The 16,503-nt window shown below is 47.6% G+C and overlaps 1 protein-coding gene across 1 annotated transcript; it reads right to left on the bottom strand.

Annotated features, from left to right (window-relative positions):
• Positions 1-511: 511 nt before the first annotated feature.
• On the bottom strand, positions 512-12,882 carry LOC134437324 (mucin-19-like). The gene is made up of 13 exons (XM_063186816.1): positions 12,763-12,882; positions 12,332-12,369; positions 10,600-10,741; positions 9,713-9,909; positions 6,141-9,079; positions 5,074-6,055; positions 3,842-4,761; positions 3,565-3,629; positions 2,940-3,109; positions 2,610-2,740; positions 2,124-2,185; positions 1,524-1,681; positions 512-1,130 (listed from the first exon to the last, which is right to left on the bottom strand). The coding sequence occupies exons 2-13, from the start codon at positions 12,354-12,356 to the stop codon at positions 1,030-1,032; spliced, it is 5,892 nt and encodes a 1,963-aa protein (XP_063042886.1). The 5' UTR covers positions 12,357-12,369; positions 12,763-12,882; the 3' UTR covers positions 512-1,029.
• Between the last annotated feature and the right edge of the window lie 3,621 nt (positions 12,883-16,503).

The raw sequence follows: 16,503 nt of genomic DNA, 5'->3' as shown, positions 1-16,503 counted from the left end.
ACAATCATTACATGACAAATATATATCAGTGGAAACATGTGAAACTTATTCTAATGTGTTAACAAAAAGTGACATATAAACGTAGTTCATGCTTGACTCTAGAGAACAAAAAGACAAGGTAAAGCAACACTGTCTTTAGAGACATCAGTCTGATTTATTTCACGCATACATATTTCTGTGTTCCCAAAGGCATATGGTTAAAACTGCACCAGGCACTTTTATATTTTGAAAATACCACAATAAACCCTCAGGAGGAATGTGAACTCCAGTCACTGGTTAAATTGCATCAAGATACCATTTCATTTCCAGTGCATTGTAAATATTTACAACATTGATATTGCAGAATATGGCCTGCATATGAGTTCGTGAATTTACTCAACTCTCTCTCTCTCTCTCTCTCTCACACACACACACACACACACACACACACACACACACACACACACACACACACACACACACACACACACACACACACACACACACACACACACACACACACACACACACACACACACACACATTTCCTTCATTTCAACACATAAGTTATATGCTACAGCCAATAAATATACATTTATATATTATGTATGTATCAAAAATAAAGGCTAAACCAGAATAAATATATCCTTCCTTTGAGTCCATTTGAAGCACTGAGCATGTGCAAATTGCAAGCATGTCAAGCAGGAAGCATGACATGTTTCCTTCATGAATCTGAAGAGGACACTGGGGCGTGGGGAGTAGAGTAGAGTACGAAGAGCAAAATGAAGTGGCCCAGAGAGTGTATCCAGTGAACATAGCCAAGCTTCCGGAGAAGGTGTTAGGGTTTAGGCTGTGGCTTGGGCTACTGATAGTTCATTTCGACAAAGTAGCCCGATTTGGACACAGCCGAGTATACACACCTGTGGTGCACCCCCGTCGTTGGATTTAGGCTATGGGTTAGCCCATTTCAACAAAGCAGTTCAATTTGGACAGGACTCAGTTCATACACCTGTGGTGCACCCCTGGGCCACACCCTGTGCTGTGTGTGCTCTACCAGGGCCGTGTGGCCAGCAGGGAGATAAGGGCGAGGCTGATGGCGGTGTACAGGCTGATCCTACTGCTCGTGCTGCCTGAGTTGGTGGTGTTGATGGCTGAAGGATGCAAGAAAGAGAGAGATTTATGAATGCCATTGTGAAAATACAGTATTTAGATACAAGGATTCAAGGATGTTAGTGAAAGTACAATTAAAACATGCTGTAAAATTTGAGTATTGTATTGTGTGTTACATATTGTATTGGTTGTTTTGTGTGTGCTGCATTTATCAGTGTAGGGCCTACAAAAGTCATCCTCGGCTCCATTTCATTTTAGAGTAATATTGATTTTGGATGGCACATCTTTTCTCCTCCCACCCAAAATCATGTCTCAATAAATTAGAATATGTATTTCTGGTCGTCATCTAGATAGTAATTCTACCCCCCCAGCCCCGCCAAAAAAAACCCTTATGTACATGAACGACTCTAAATAGGCGACTGTGATGGACTCACCTGTGCCGTTCACAGTTATGATGTCGAGAGTCAGGTTAGCACTCCTTGCTGCCCGTAGCATTGTGTTGTATATGTCTGTGTCGCTGGGCACATTGCCGTCGTATGTGAAGTGCAGCTCTGTGAAGTGCACAAGGGAGTTGGGGTATATTGTGCCCTCGCTGCAAAGAGAGAAGTGATGCGTTAAGAAAAAAAACGTCAAAGGCAGTCCTACATTGTAGAGACACAGGGTCACACCCTTTCCTTTCAGGCTTAATGGACCTAAGCAAGCACTGATTTCTAACTGGCAATGGCCTATACTGGCTGAAGCATCTATTTCATGCTTGTTTGTTTTATGGGATTTTTTTTTTTTTTTTTACAGATCATCACTAATGCTCTCTTGTAAAGTACGTAACAATGCCCATGACAGATTAGCAATACAGCACGGCTAGTAACTATACATAGGCTTTTTGTGTGGTTTAAGCAGATCTAACTACTCTATATGCTGTGAATAGAATAGAATAGAATAGAATAGAATAGAATAGAATAGAATAGAATAGAGCAGAACAGAACACAATAGAACACAATAGAACACAGAACAGAACACAATAGAAAAAAGATTACCTGAATGTTAATGGGGAGATGCTGATGAAGTCTGTGTAGTCCTCTTGGAAGAAGGGCTCCAGCTGTGAATGGAGGAAGAAAACGTGACATGACATTACTTTACATTATTACATTTATTTTACATTATTACCCATATCAGATGGGTTGTGTGCATTATCGGCAGCATACAAGATATTATATTACATTACACATGATACAACAATTTTTTTAACGATCGCATGTTAGCCACTAATTCATGCCTAATTGTTGATTTATAAAAAGATTAAGACGAGTTACCACGATTAAGTCCATGATAAAGGCCTGGTTGGCAACAAACAAGACAGTGGTGAATACATGTCTACCGAATGATTGACTTTTATCCATGTATCACCAACAACATATACAGTAGGTGAACGCGTCTATGCCTAGTAGATACGCTGCCTTACTGTAAATCCACGGCAGAAGGCAAAAACCAGCCAAGAACAAAAATGTGCTGCTGACACTCACTTCTTGCTTGACGATGGTCGCGCGATTCCGGTAGGTGGTAGAGTTAACGTTGATCAAGCCAGTGATGTCCAGTGACGTGGTGGTTGTCTCATTGGTGGTGAAGCGTGCATTAGCTTTCACCTGTGGCGAATCTGTAACAAAAAGGGGAGCAAAGGGCAGATGTGATGAGAGACAAGGCCGGCATGATTGTGTTTCTGTGTGTGTGTGTCTTTTTGAAAGAGAGAGAAAAGAAAGAGAGAGAGAGAAACATGGTGAGTGATGGAGACAGAGAGTGTAAGTCTGTGTAAGCCTGTGACTTGATGACGGCCTAGCAAGCATTTAGATACTCACGGACGGTGCTGACGCTGTCGGTCACCACGTCCAAGGGGTTGTCTGAGGTGAGCGCGACTGTGATTTGCTCGCTGACCTCTTCAGCGGTGGGGAAGGCCTCCGGGGCGTCCTGATCGAATACAACTTGCAACTCTGCCTCCGTATTGTCCATGCGATACCGTGTCACAGCCCTGTAGTGAGCCAGTGGGATAGATCAATCAATCAATCAATCAATCAATCAATCAATCAATCAATCAATCAATCAATCAATCAATCAATCAATCAATCAATCACTCAATCAATCAATCAATCAAAAATTACCTGTCTAGTGTATTATCCTACATTGTTATGATTCAAAGTACTTAAGAAAGAGAAATAACAAAATGTATGGATAGCATTATCTACAGTGAATGTAAATATAATAAGATTACAACTAATATCAACCTTACGATTTAATCAAAAGTCAGAGCAGAGCAAGGTTTATGAAAAAAATGTCGTCAAAGTATGGGCTAAATTGTATTCAAAAGGTCCCAAAAATGTATGATTTCAAGGGGCCAAAGATTTCTAGCAGCTTGGTTTTAACTCTGAAACTCTGCAGTTTGCAGCACTTTATTCACTTGGTTGATGGAAAGTCCTGTTCAATTACCTGAATGCAATGACGATGACTTGGATGAACCTTGTTCCATATCTATTACTGTAGATTGGTGTGGCCTGTGTAGAGGTAAAAACAATCATCAAACTTTTATCAAACCACATTGCAACAAAATCACATCTTTCTACTCCCATGTGGGATAAAACAATTCATTTTACACTAAACTATGCTTAAGTCAGTTAAGAAGAAAAGAAGAAACCACTTCCTTTTTTAGTGCAGGATAAGCAAATGAATAATAGAAATGAGCGTTATATTAGCTTAGTTTACGTACCCAGTTGATGACCGCCAGGGATTGCTCCTGGTAAAGAGCACTGGTGGGGTCATTGAAATCTGTATTGAAGACTGTGAGCATCACAAATCGTAGTCCAATCACGTAACGTGGACGGGTTGATGCGGCTGTGGTTGCAGCAGCCGTTGTTGTAGCAACAGCTGTTGTCGTGACAACTGTGGTGGGGGCTTTAGTAGTGGTAGTTGGAGCTCCGGTTGTTGCGGCAGCAGCAGCGGTGGTAGCAGCGGCAACGGTGGCAGGAGCAGCGGTGGCAGCAGCGGCAGCGGTGGTAGGAGCAGCAGTGGCAGGAGCAGCCGTGGTAGCAGCGGCAGCGGTGGCAGGAGCAGCAGTGGCAGGAGCAGCCGTGGTAGCAGCGGCAGCGGTGGCAGGAGCAGCGGTGGCAGGAGCAGCCGTGGTAGCAGCGGCAGCGGTGGCAGGAGCAGCCGTGGTAGCAGCGGCAGCGGTGGCAGGAGCAGCGGTGGTAGCAGCGGCAGCAGTGGTTGCAGCGGCAGCGGTGGTTGTGTCAGCAGCTGCAGTGGTAGCGGCAGCAGTGGTTGTGTCAGCAGCAGCGGTGGCAGGAGCAGCAGTGGTAGCAGCGGCAGCGGTGGTAGCGGCAGCTGTGGTTGTTTCAGCAGCTGCAGTGGTGGCAACGGCAGCGGTGGTTGTTTCAGCAGCTGCAGTGGTAGCGGCAGCGGTGGTTGTGTCAGCAGCAGCGGTGGCAGGAGCAGCAGTGGTAGCAGCGGCAGCGGTGGTAGCGGCAGCAGTAGTTGTGTCAGCAGCTGCAGTGGTGGCAGCGGCAGCGGTGGTTGCGGCGGCAGTGGTTGTTTCAGCAGCTGCAGTGGTAGCGGCAGCAGTAGTTGTGTCAGCAGCTGCAGTGGTGGCAGCTGCAGTGGTGGCAGCGGCAGCAGTCGTTGTGTCAGCAGCTGCAGTGGTAGCGGCAGCAGCAGTGGTAGCGGTGGTTGTGTCAGCAGCAGCAGTGGTGGCAGCGGCAGCGGTGGTGGCAGCGGCAGCGGTGGTGGCAGCAGCAGCGGTGGTAACGGCAGCAGTGGTTGCAGCGGCAGCTGTGGTTGTTTCAGCAGCTGCAGTGGTAGCGGCAGCGGTGGTTGTGTCAGCAGCAGCGGTGGCAGGAGCAGCAGTGGTAGCAGCGGCAGCGGTGGTTGTTTCAGCAGCTGCAGTGGTAGCAGCGGCAGCGGTGGTTGTGTCAGCAGCTGCAGTGGTAGCGGCAGCGGTGGTTGTTTCAGCAGCTGCAGTGGTAGCAGCGGCAGCGGTAGCGGCAGCAGTGGTTGTTTCAGCAGCTGCAGTGGTGGCAGCGGCAGCAGTAGTTGTGTCAGCAGCTGCAGTGGTGGCAGCGGCAGCTGTGGTTGCGGCGGCAGTGGTTGTTTCAGCAGCTGCAGTGGTAGCGGCAGCAGTCGTTGTGTCAGCAGCGGCAGTGGTTGCGGCGGCAGCGGTGGTTGTGTCAGCAGCAGCGGTGGTAGCGGCAGTGGTGCCAGCAGCAGTCGTTGTTTCAGCAGCTGCAGTGGTAGCGGCAGCAGTCGTGGTGTCAGCAGCAGCAGTGGTAGCGGTGGTTGTGTCAGCAGCAGCAGTGGTGGCAGCGGCAGCGGTGGTGGCAGCAGCAGCGGTGGTAACGGCAGCAGTGGTTGCAGCGGCAGCTTTGGTTGTTTCAGCAGCTGCAGTGGCAGCGGCAGCAGTGGTTGTGTCAGCAGCAGCGGTGGCAGGAGCAGCAGTGGTTGCAGCGGCAGCGGTGGTTGTTTCAGCAGCTGCAGTGGTGGTAGCGGCAGCGGTGGTTGTTTCAGCAGCTGCAGTGGTGGCAGCGGCAGCGGTGGTTGTTTCAGCAGCTGCAGTGGTGGCAGCGGCAGCAGTAGTTGTGTCAGCAGCTGCAGTGGTGGCAGCGGCAGCTGTGGTTGCGGCGGCAGTGGTTGTTTCAGCAGCTGCAGTGGTAGCGGCAGCAGTCGTTGTGTCAGCAGCGGCAGTGGTTGCGGCGGCAGCGGTGGTTGTGTCAGCAGCAGCAGTGGTAGCGGCAGCCGGTGGTTGTTTCAGCAGCTGCAGTGGTGGCAGCGGCAGCTGTGGTTGCGGCGGCAGTGGTTGTTTCAGCAGCTGCAGTGGTAGCGGCAGCAGTCGTTGTGTCAGCAGCGGCAGTGGTTGCGGCGGCAGCGGTGGTTGTGTCAGCAGCAGCGGTGGTAGCGGCAGTGGTGCCAGCAGCAGTCGTTGTTTCAGCAGCTGCAGTGGTAGCGGCAGCAGTCGTTGTGTCAGCAGCAGCAGTGGTGGCAGCGGCAGCGGTGGTGGCAGCAGCAGCGGTGGTAACGGCAGCAGTGGTTGCAGCGGCAGCTGTGGTTGTTTCAGCAGCTGCAGTGGTAGCGGCAGCAGTGGTTGTGTCAGCAGCAGCGGTGGTTGTGTCAGCAGCAGCAGTGGTTGCAGCGGCAGCGGTGGTTGTTTCAGCAGCTGCAGTGGTGGTTGCAGCGGCAGTGGTGCCAGCAGCAGTTGTTGCTTCAGTGGTGACTGGGGCAGCTGTTGTTGGTGCCTCGGTGGCGGCAGCGGTGGTTGTGTCAGCAGCAGCGGTGGCAGGAGCAGCAGTGGTAGCAGCGGCAGCGGTGGTTGTTTCAGCAGCTGCAGTGGTAGCAGCGGCAGCGGTGGTTGTGTCAGCAGCTGCAGTGGTAGCGGCAGCAGTGGTAGCGGCAGCAGTGGTTGTTTCAGCAGCTGCAGTGGTGGCAGCGGCAGCAGTAGTTGTGTCAGCAGCTGCAGTGGTGGCAGCGGCAGCTGTGGTTGCGGCGGCAGTGGTTGTTTCAGCAGCTGCAGTGGTGCCAGCAGCAGTCGTTGTTTCAGCAGCTGCAGTGGTAGCGGCAGCTGTGGTTGTGTCAGCAGCAGCAGTGGTTGCAGCAGCAGCGGTGGTTGTGTCAGCAGCTGCAGTGGTGGTTGCAGCGGCAGTGGTGCCAGCAGCAGTTGTTGCTTCAGTGGTGACTGGGGCAGCTGTTGTTGGTGCCTCGGTGGCGGCAGCAGTGGTTGTTGGGGCAGCGGTGGTTGTTTCAGCAGCTGCAATGGTGGCAGCGGCAGCGGTGGTTGTTTCAGCAGCTGCAGTTGTAGCGGCAGCAGTCGTTGTGCCAGCAGCTGCAGTGGTAGCGGCAGTTGTGGTTGTGTCAGCAGCTGCAGTGGTAGCGGCAGCTGTGGTTGTGTCAGCAGCAGCAGTGGTTGCAGCGGCAGTGGTGCCAGCAGCAGTTGTTGCTTCAGTGGTGACTGGGGCAGCTGTTGTTGGTGCCTCGGTGGCGGCAGCAGTGGTGGCAGCGGCAGCGGTGGTTGTTTCAGCAGCAGCAGTGGTGGCAGCGGCAGCGGTGGTTGTTTCAGCAGCTGCAGTGGTGGCAGCGGCAGCAGTCGTTGTTTCAGCAGCTGCAGTGGTAGCGGCAGCGGTGGTTATGTCAGCAGCTGCAGTGGTAGCAGTAGCAGTGGTTGTGTCAGCAGCAGCGGTGGCAGGAGCAGCAGTGGTAGCAGCGGCAGCGGTGGTAGCGGTAGCGGTGGTTGTTTCAGCAGCTGCAGTGGTAGCGGTAGCGGTGGTTGTTTCAGCAGCTGCAGTGGTAGCGGCAGCGGTGGTTGTGTCAGCAGCTGCAGTGGTGGTTGCAGCAGCAGTGGTGCCAGCAGCAGTTGTTGCTTCAGTGGTGACTGGGGCAGCTGTTGTTGGTGCCTCGGTGGCGGCAGCAGTGGTTGTTGGGGCAGCGGTGGTTGTTTCAGCAGCTGCAGTGGTGGCAGCGGCAGCGGTGGTTGTTTCAGCAGCTGCAGTGGTAGCGGCAGCGGTGGTTGTTTCAGCAGCTGCAGTGGTAGCAGCGGCAGCGGTGGTTGTTTCAGCAGCTGCAGTTGTAGCGGCAGCAGTCGTTGTGTCATCAGCTGCAGTGGTAGCGGCAGCAGTGGTTGTGTCAGCAGCTGCAGTGGTAGCGGCAGCAGTGGTTGTGTCAGCAGCAGCGGTGGTAGCGGCAGCTGTGGTTGTGTCAGCAGCAGCAGTGGTTGCAGCGGCAGCGGTGGTTGTGTCAGCAGCTGCAGTGGTGGTTGCAGCGGCAGTGGTGCCAGCAGCAGTTGTTGCTTCAGTGGTGACTGGGGCAGCTGTTGTTGGTGCCTCGGTGGCGGCAGCAGTGGTGGCACCGGCAGCGGTGGTTGTTTCAGCAGCTGCAGTGGTAGCGGCAGCGGTGGTTGTGTCAGCAGCTGCAGTTGTAGCGGCAGCAGTGGTTGTGTCAGCAGCAGCGGTGGCAGGAGCAGCAGTGGTAGCAGCGGCAGTGGTGGTAGCGGCAGCGGTGGTTGTGTCAGCAGCTGCAGTGGTGGCAGCTGCAGCAGTCGTTGTGTCAGCAGCAGCAGTGGTAGCGGCAGCAGTCGTTGTGTCAGCAGCAGCAGTGGTAGCAGCAGCAGTTGTAGCGGCAGCAGTGGTTGTGGCAGCTGTAGTTGGTGCGTTGGTGGTGTCAGCAGCAGTGGTTGTCGCTTCAGTGGTTGTGGCAGCAGCTGTAGTGGCGGCAGCGGTAGTGGTGTCAGCAGCAGTTGTTGCTTCAGTGGTGACTGGGGCAGCTGTTGTTGGTCCCTCAGTGGCGGCAGCAGTGGTTGTTTCAGCAGCTGCAGTGGTGGCAGCTGCAGTGGTGGTTGCGGCGGCAGTGGTTGTTTCAGCAGCTGCAGTGGTAGCAGCAGCAGTGGTAGCCATGGCAGCGGTGGTAGTGGCAGCAGTGGTTGTGTCAGCAGCAGCAGTGGTTGCGGCGGCAGCGGTGGTGGCAGTGGCAGCGGCAGGGGTGGTTGTTTCAGCAGCTGCAGTGGTAGCGGCAGCAGTCGTTGTTTCAGCAGCTGCAGTGGTAGCGGCAGCAGTCGTTGTGTCAGCAGCTGCAGTGGTTGCGGCAGCAGTCGTGTCAGCAGCAGCAGTGGTTGCAGCGGCAGCGGTGGTTGTGTCAGCAGCTGCAGTGGTGGTTGCAGCGGTAGTGGTATCAGCAGCAGTTGTTGCTTCAGTGGTGACTGGGACAGTTGTTGGTGCCTCGGTGGCGGCCGCAGTGGTTGTTGGGGCAGCGGTTGTTGATGTGGCTGGTTCAGCAGCTGTGGTTGTTGGGGCAGCGGTGGTAGCGGTTGTTGCTTCAGTGGTTGTTGCTTCAGCGACTGTGGTGGTGTCGGCAGCGGTTGCTGGGGCAGCAGTTGTAGTCTCTGCGTTCTGCGCAGCTGTGTTGGCTGCAGTGGACGTGATGGCCTCTGCGGTTACAGGCTTTACTGTCGTGGTGGCCGCTGTTGTGGTGTCTAAGAAGAAAAGAGAGTACATTTTAGTGATCAAATTCCCCCTATTTATTAAACAGATATGACAAAGTGTGTGTGTGTGTGAGTGTGTCTGTGTGTGTGTGTGTGTGTGTGTGTGTGTGTGTGTGTGTGTGTGTGTGTGTGTGTGTGTGTGTGTGTGTGTGTGTGTGTGTGTGAGAGAGAGAGAGAGAGAGAGAGAGAGAGAGAGAGAGAGAGAGAGAGAGACAGAGACAGAGAGAGAGAGAGAGAGAGCGAGAGCGAGAGTGTTTGTGTGTGTGCGCATGTGTGTTTTTGTGTGTGTTTTTATGTGTGTGTTTGTGTGTGTGTGCGCGCGTGTGTGTGTGTGTGTGTGTGTGTGTGTGTGTGTGTGTGTGTGTGTGTGTGTGTGTGTGTGTGTGATAGAGAGAGATAGAAAGAGGGAGAGAGCGTCATGCATGTGTGTGTGTGTGTGTATGTGTATGTGTGTGCGTGTGTGGGAGTGTGAGTGGTTGTGTGTGTGTGTGTGTGTGTGTGTGTGTGTGTGTGTGTGTGTGTGTGTGTGTGTGTGTGTGTGTGTGTGTGTGTGTGTGTGTGTGTGTGTGTGTGTGTGTGCGTGTGTGTAAGTGTGCCCACTGTAACTGTGTCTCGATAGCTTACCGATCATTCCCGAGCCTTCGTCGTCAGACTCCACTATCTCCCGTCGCACTCGGCTTAGGAGCGACCCTTCGAAGCCTTCCACCTTCCTCTTGGCACGGACGGCCACAGGTGGAGGGGGAAGCTCACTGTCCTCGCTGACCAGTATGTATTCATAGTCTTCTTCCAGCAAGCCATAGTTGCTATGGGTATTGTGGGTTCTGTGGGTCGAAGGGTCAGAGTTCAAGTTAACATTATAGCCATTTCAACAATATTAAAATTGTTGGTGTTTGAAGTAGAAGTGCAGAAGTACTCCTGCAGTGCATTAGCTACAGTGGAATAACTGGTGTATAACCTATTTTGGTAACACTTTATTGAAATGGTTCCCTATTACAGTTGATCCACTACATTAGTTAGAGTGTAATAACCAGTCTAACAATATTAATACCATGTAATACCAGTGTAATACCATGTACCAACCCTAACCCTAATCCTAGATTCAAGTACAAAATTGGAACATGGTGTCACACTGGTATTACATGGAATTAAATATTGTTACACTGGTTATTACGCTGGAGCTAATGTGGTAGATCCACTGTAGTAGTTAACCATTAAAATAAAGTGTAACCCCTATTTTAGATGAAGTACTATTGTTGCAATTGCGACAGTAAAATATAAGGGCTTGGACAAAAAAAAGGCGTGGACAAAAAACAAAAACAACAAACAAAAAAAACATTGCCCGTGTGTACCCAGGTTCTAATCTGGCCCGTGTAATCTCCCAACCCTGTCTGTCTTTCTCCCGACCATTTCCTGTCTTCTCTCTACCATACTATCAAGTAAAGGCACCCCCCCTAAAAAAATGAATGAATTAATTCATTAATTTAAAACATTAATTAAAAGAAACACATCACCTCCTTGAGTGTGGATGGACGGAGGAGTCTTTGCTGCTCGACAGCAGAAGTTGTGAGTCCTCTACATCGCTGTGGAACTCCCTGCTGTCCGCGTGTCTGGGGAAGGCCTGGCTGGGAACGAACAGGAGCACTGCAAGAATCCCTGCGGAGCAGACAAGACAAACATGTCTGAGTCTCATGGATAGAGCTATATAAAATGTATCATTATTATTATTATTATTATTATTATTATTATTATTATTAGGAGAGTGGGACGAGACCAGTATAACTTAAAGACTCAAAATTAACTCCATTTCAGATAACATTTGGTCCCACTCAAAAATGTGTGTTCATTTTACTGCAAAGAATCTCTATGCAGAAGACAAGAGGAAAGGACAGGACCAAAGCTGAGTTGGGACGCACTACAGTACACAGCATGCCTGAGCTCGCAGGTGCATTACAGAGGGACTGGACGCACATCAATTGAAGGGAGAAGCTGGAGCAGACTGCATCTACAGTTGTAATCATTATGATAGTCGCTAATGGTGTTTGCCCACCTGCAGTCTGCTCTAGCTTCTGTCTTCAATAGGGAAATGACCATTGTGTGAGATTGTCTCTCAGGGAATGGGCAGATGATGTATGTCCAGGCCCGTTGACGGGGGGGACGACAAAGGGGTTAGTTGTCCTGGGCCCAGAGAAAGGAGGGGCCCATAATTGGGAGTGAATTACATTGTATGTATTGAGGAGGGGGCATTTTTAAATGGTTTTGTCCCGGGCCCGGCAAAAGCTGTCAGTGGTCCTCTGTAAGTCCAAAAAAAACCAGTTCCCACCAGTTTCCACACCTTCCTCACTGAGTAACCAGTAGACTCGTGTACCTGCATTTTATTTCTTTATTTTAGATTTAACGGGTTTTTTCCCCACAAGTAACAGCACACTCTGTCTCGTTAGGCACAGTGGAATAACTGGTGTAACCGCTACGTAATTATCATATCATGTGCTAGCGTTGTACTTACACCATGAATAGGTGCGGGGCCCCTGCTATGCCTTAATCACATGCCTAAAGCATGTGCCCTTGGGCAAGGAATCTATGCTACACCGCCTCAACATACAACAATTTGACCAAGCCCAGGGCTGGACTGGCCATCTGGCATAGTGGGCATTTCCCAGTGAGCCCCTTACACTCGTGGGCCCGTATTTTCAGAAATGTTTAAAAAAAAATTGGTGGGTCAGTTCTGTGCTGCTAATTATGAGGGACCCCTTTCAGCCAAAAGTGCCCATGCCCTAATTGTCCCCCAGTCCAGCCCTGACCAAGCCTGAAAGATGCTAAAGGTATCTTAACGCAAAAGGAAGACACCATGCCAAGCATGTTTCAGTGACGGTTATGATGAGGGAACGGGAAACCTTTGTGCATTTTCAACCCAAAGCTTTGTAAATACTAAAATTATTATATATTTTTCGAAAAAAAATCAACCAAGCAAGCAACCAACCAATCTACAAAGCAATCAAGCAACTCATCCATAATTTAACCAATTAAGCAATGGCAAGTAACTCTCAATTGTTTTCTTAGTTTTTTCAGTTTAAGTGAAAACAGAAATATGTTTTTTAAAAAGTTCAGGATGTAACTGACTGTACTGACTACTTTTTCTCCTAGGCAAAGACACATCTAGCTCTTCGAAAATAGCTGGATGAATACAACACACATATTCTCACACATAAATAAATAAATAAATGAATAAATAAATAAATAACCAACCTGTTGACAGCACATTGATGTTCATGCCTTTAATTTGTCTGAAATAAGAACAAAATTATATTATATTATATTATATTATATTATATTATATTATATTATATTATATTATATTATATTATATTATATTATATTATATTATATTATATGCCATTATTATTAACTCTCAAAACACACATCAGGTAACTGAGTAGATATAAAATATCAGTGTGATTCTGGCTAATATCAATTGCCATAGTGCTGCTGTGAGGATGCTGTGTAACTTAATCTTTAAAGTAGAGGATCTCAAGTTAATTATTAACAAAAAACAGAATAAAATATTACAATGATGGAATTAAATAATAATAACAATAAAAATAAATGTTACGTTAATTTGTTTCTTCAATGCTACAGTACGTATATGTCCATCTAATAATTGACAGAGGGTATCTTACCTGTAGTGTATAAAGTCCTTAGTGAGAAAATAAATAAATATCCTTTAATAAATAAAAAATCTCCTTCAATAAATAAAATCTCCAATACTGTTTGTGTGTGTGACTGTGTGTCACTACTGCAGTTCCAAATCAAGACTAACACATGTGGAGCCAAGGCTTCCCATTTATTCCATGGGCAAACAAAGAAGATGCACACCCCCATCATACCTGTTCGTCAGCCATTTTCTATTTTGATATGTTTATTGTTTTCTTTCCTCACCTCTTCTACGCAGGTTCTCACCCTCCTTTCTCCCTCTTGCGTGCTAATTAAGCCACCCCCTGGCTTCGAAACAAAAGCATATTACATGGCACATACGTGCGTAGGGAGATCCAGCCCTCCCGCCCTCTCAATCTGACAGCCTTGGCTAGGGTGCAGCCTATTGCACAATACTGCACATTCATCTCTGACACATTGAATTGGAAGCAGGGTATACGTACACGGGTAGACTTGGGTGTGCCTCGCCTATCCTGCCATCACTGTCAGATATACAAAATGTTCTTAGGTCACATGCCCCACCATGAGAGTTAGGCCAGCTACCTAAACACAAGAGCGTGGTGGTGTGGTGGCAGCGAGAAGACGGCGGTCTTTCAGCCGAGTATTGGGCGATGTGTTCTTCTCTGGCTTTTACACCAACGGCATCGACACGCGTGGCCAGTCCTCTTCAAATCCCCCAGGGAAAATCCCACTCTTTGTGACACAGCACTCCATAACACACAAGGGCACACTGCACACAACGAAATTGCATTTATGCCTCACCTGTGCAGCCCTTGATGGAACCTCAAGGGTGCAGTGTGGTGGCATGTTACCATGCTCAGGGTACCTCAGTGATGGAAGAGGATGGGGGAGAGCACTAATTACTCCCCCCACCACCCTTTGGACTACAAGTCTGACGTCCTAACTGCTTACCCATGACTGTGCATGTGTTGACCCTGCAAATTCCTGACATTTCTTCGGGATCATTAATGTGATTATTATACATTGCATGACTTGTACTGTGTAGAGTGAATAGAACAAAATGTTTTTTTTTGAAAACCCAACGACCATTTTCTAATAATCTCTTAGATAACCATGTGGAAAGAGTTGTTAATCATTCCCACTGTGTCACTACACAAGATAATAGATGAAGTGTAACCAAAACGTTACTCTTATGGCAAAGGCAAACCACAAACGTACGAAAGCCTGTTCATCACAAACATCTATTTAATAATCAATGAATTATGCACTGATTAAATATGACTCAATATTGCTCTTATCACTCAGAAAAGACCGCAGATGTCTGTCATCAGATGTCTGTCATCAGATGTCTGTCATCAGATGTCTGTCAATATGTTCATCAACAACTGACTGACTGAAATTGTATGTAAGACTTGGTGTGAGTTGCAACGTACTACAGTATGTGACCAGCCACAGTAAAAAGGCAGCAAGAAGGCCCGGGGTCACATTCAGTTATTCTCCTCACCCTCACCCTCACCCTCGCCCTGGCCCTGATAGACCTCCCCGACTACGCACTGCATCCTCTCTACACGTACAGGTGTGCAAAACTCTCTTTTTTATTTTCTTCCTCTAATCTGTTTCAAACCCACTGAATATTTTGTAACCAGCCCTGGCAGGGTGCTCCCCTTGGTGGTCATTGGTCTCTGCCTGAGATGTCTTACTAATTACACTTTTTTGTGTCTCTCAGTCTGACTTTTCCAACTCAAAATCTGATGTGAAAAGTTTTCCTCTCCCCTGTTGCCACGAGAGGCAACACATTGCATTCTCTGATTCTTGTGATTCTGTGCCATTCTTTTTTTTACTCTAAACTTTCTTATTATTGTGAATTTTATTTTTATGCCATTATATAATTACGATATATTTTCTGACTTTGTTTTCCACGTTGTGTTGGACGGCTTTTGCCTGTCATAATTGCTAAATGTCTCGTGAAATCATATAGTATACTGAAGGGTAAATGCAGGTTGTTGCAGTTTGTTGTGCGTGTGAGTGTGTTTAGGTGTTGTATGCAAACGTGTGTCTGTGTATGTGTTTCAATGGTTTCTGTCTGTCATAACTGCTAAATGTCTTATGAAACCATGCTGTAGGCCTATATGCTAAAGAGTGAGTGCAGGTTGTTATAACTGTTTTGCACATTTGTATGCCTGACTGTCTATATGCTAAAGAGTGAATGCAGGTTGTTATAACTGTTTTGCACATTTGTATGCCTGACTGTATGTCTTTTTTTTCCCCCACATTTTTTTTCAATTTACCTAATGTACAAATGCGAGCTCCAGCTTATAAGCTTGTATTTAGCTTCACTTGGGGACCCTTTCTCTCCACACTAATATACCTTGTTCATGACATGTAATTGAAAGTCTTAATGATGGTGTGAAGAGAAATAATCATTCATTCATTCATTCATTCATTCATTCATTCATTCATTCATTCATTCATTCATTCATTCATTCATTCATTCATTCATTCATTCATTCTATACTTAAGTTCGTTAAAACTGTTCAAATGAATTGTACAGTAGCCTATTACTGATTGGCTTGGATGGTTTTTGTGAAGATGTGTCACTGTACCCCACCCCTTCAGTGTGTGTTTTGCAGGGATTGTACTCTTAACTCTCTCTATAGGAATAGTGGTTCTGTCTATGGCAGAATGATGCATCATGTCACTGACCTGGAACGAGCATTGTATGAACACAAATGTAGTGAGGTGGACTTCATTATCTTGCGTTTGAATGCATGTGCTTATATGGCATTTGAATGGATGTTCTCATGCAATATTTGGTTTAGCTGCATGTTTACCTCCATTATTGGCCTATATACAGTGGTGCTCATATGTTTACATACCCCAGCAGAATATACGCTTTCTCTGCGATTTCTCACGAAATATGACGGATTACACAAAACCTTTTTTTTCACTCATTGCTAGTGACTGGCTTAAGATATTTATTAGCAATATTCTGTGTTTACTCTTTCAAAAGCATGATCACAACTCAAACTACCCAAATGACCCTGTTCAAAAGTTTACATACCCTAGTTTCTGATACTGAATATGGCCCTGTTTAACATCAAGGACCGCTCTAAATTGTTTGTGGTAGTTGTGGATAAGGCTCTTAATGTTCACAGATGACAAAACAGCACATTCTTCCTGGCAGAATGGTTGTTTCCTATAATATCTTTGGGTGTCTTGCTGGAACCTCACATTTGAGGTTTCCCCTGAGTGGCTCAATGATGTTGAGATCAGGAGAGTGAGATGGTCGCTCAAAAACCTTCATTTTATTCTTTCTGAAGCTAATGATGGGTTGATTTGGCTTTCTGTGTCGAAATATTGTCATGTTGGCACTGTTGGAATTTCAATTCAGAAATGCAATATGAGGGGTTTGGTTGGAATCAAGCCAATGGACAAGGGAATCATTGCATTGCAATGATCATTGCAAGGGAAATTGTTCAGGAGGCATAGGACAACCAAAACATAACTTCAGGTGAAATGTAGGACAACATGAAAAAATGTTTTAAACTGTACAGGAAATAGGCACTTGAGGAAAGATGGGCTGTTGGGGGTTGCCAGGAGAAAGCCATTACTACAAAATGCAAACATGTTATTTTGCATATGATACACCAAATAGCATAGTGAGAAGCATCAGAATGCATGTGACAAAGTCATTTGGAAAAATTAGATCAATATGGAACTTTTTTCAGCCACTATTAACAGTACCT

This window comes from Engraulis encrasicolus, chromosome 21 (assembly GCF_034702125.1).
Source record: "Engraulis encrasicolus isolate BLACKSEA-1 chromosome 21, IST_EnEncr_1.0, whole genome shotgun sequence".
NCBI classification, from domain to species: Eukaryota; Metazoa; Chordata; class Actinopteri; order Clupeiformes; family Engraulidae; genus Engraulis; species Engraulis encrasicolus.
Note: the sequence above shows the minus strand (reverse complement) of the source record. Positions and strands in the feature narration are given on the sequence as shown.

Excerpts from the sequence above, each read along its gene's own strand:
- LOC134437324 (XM_063186816.1), bottom strand. The coding sequence starts at position 12,356 with ATGAACATCAATGTGCTGTCAACAG. Across the intron at positions 6,056-6,140 it reads CCGCTGCAACCACTGCTGCC|CTGCTGAAACAACGACTGCT; the intron begins GTTACCACCGCT and ends CTACCACTGCAG. Across the intron at positions 2,741-2,939 it reads CGACAGCGTCAGCACCGTCC|ATTCGCCACAGGTGAAAGCT; the intron begins GTGAGTATCTAA and ends TTTTTGTTACAG.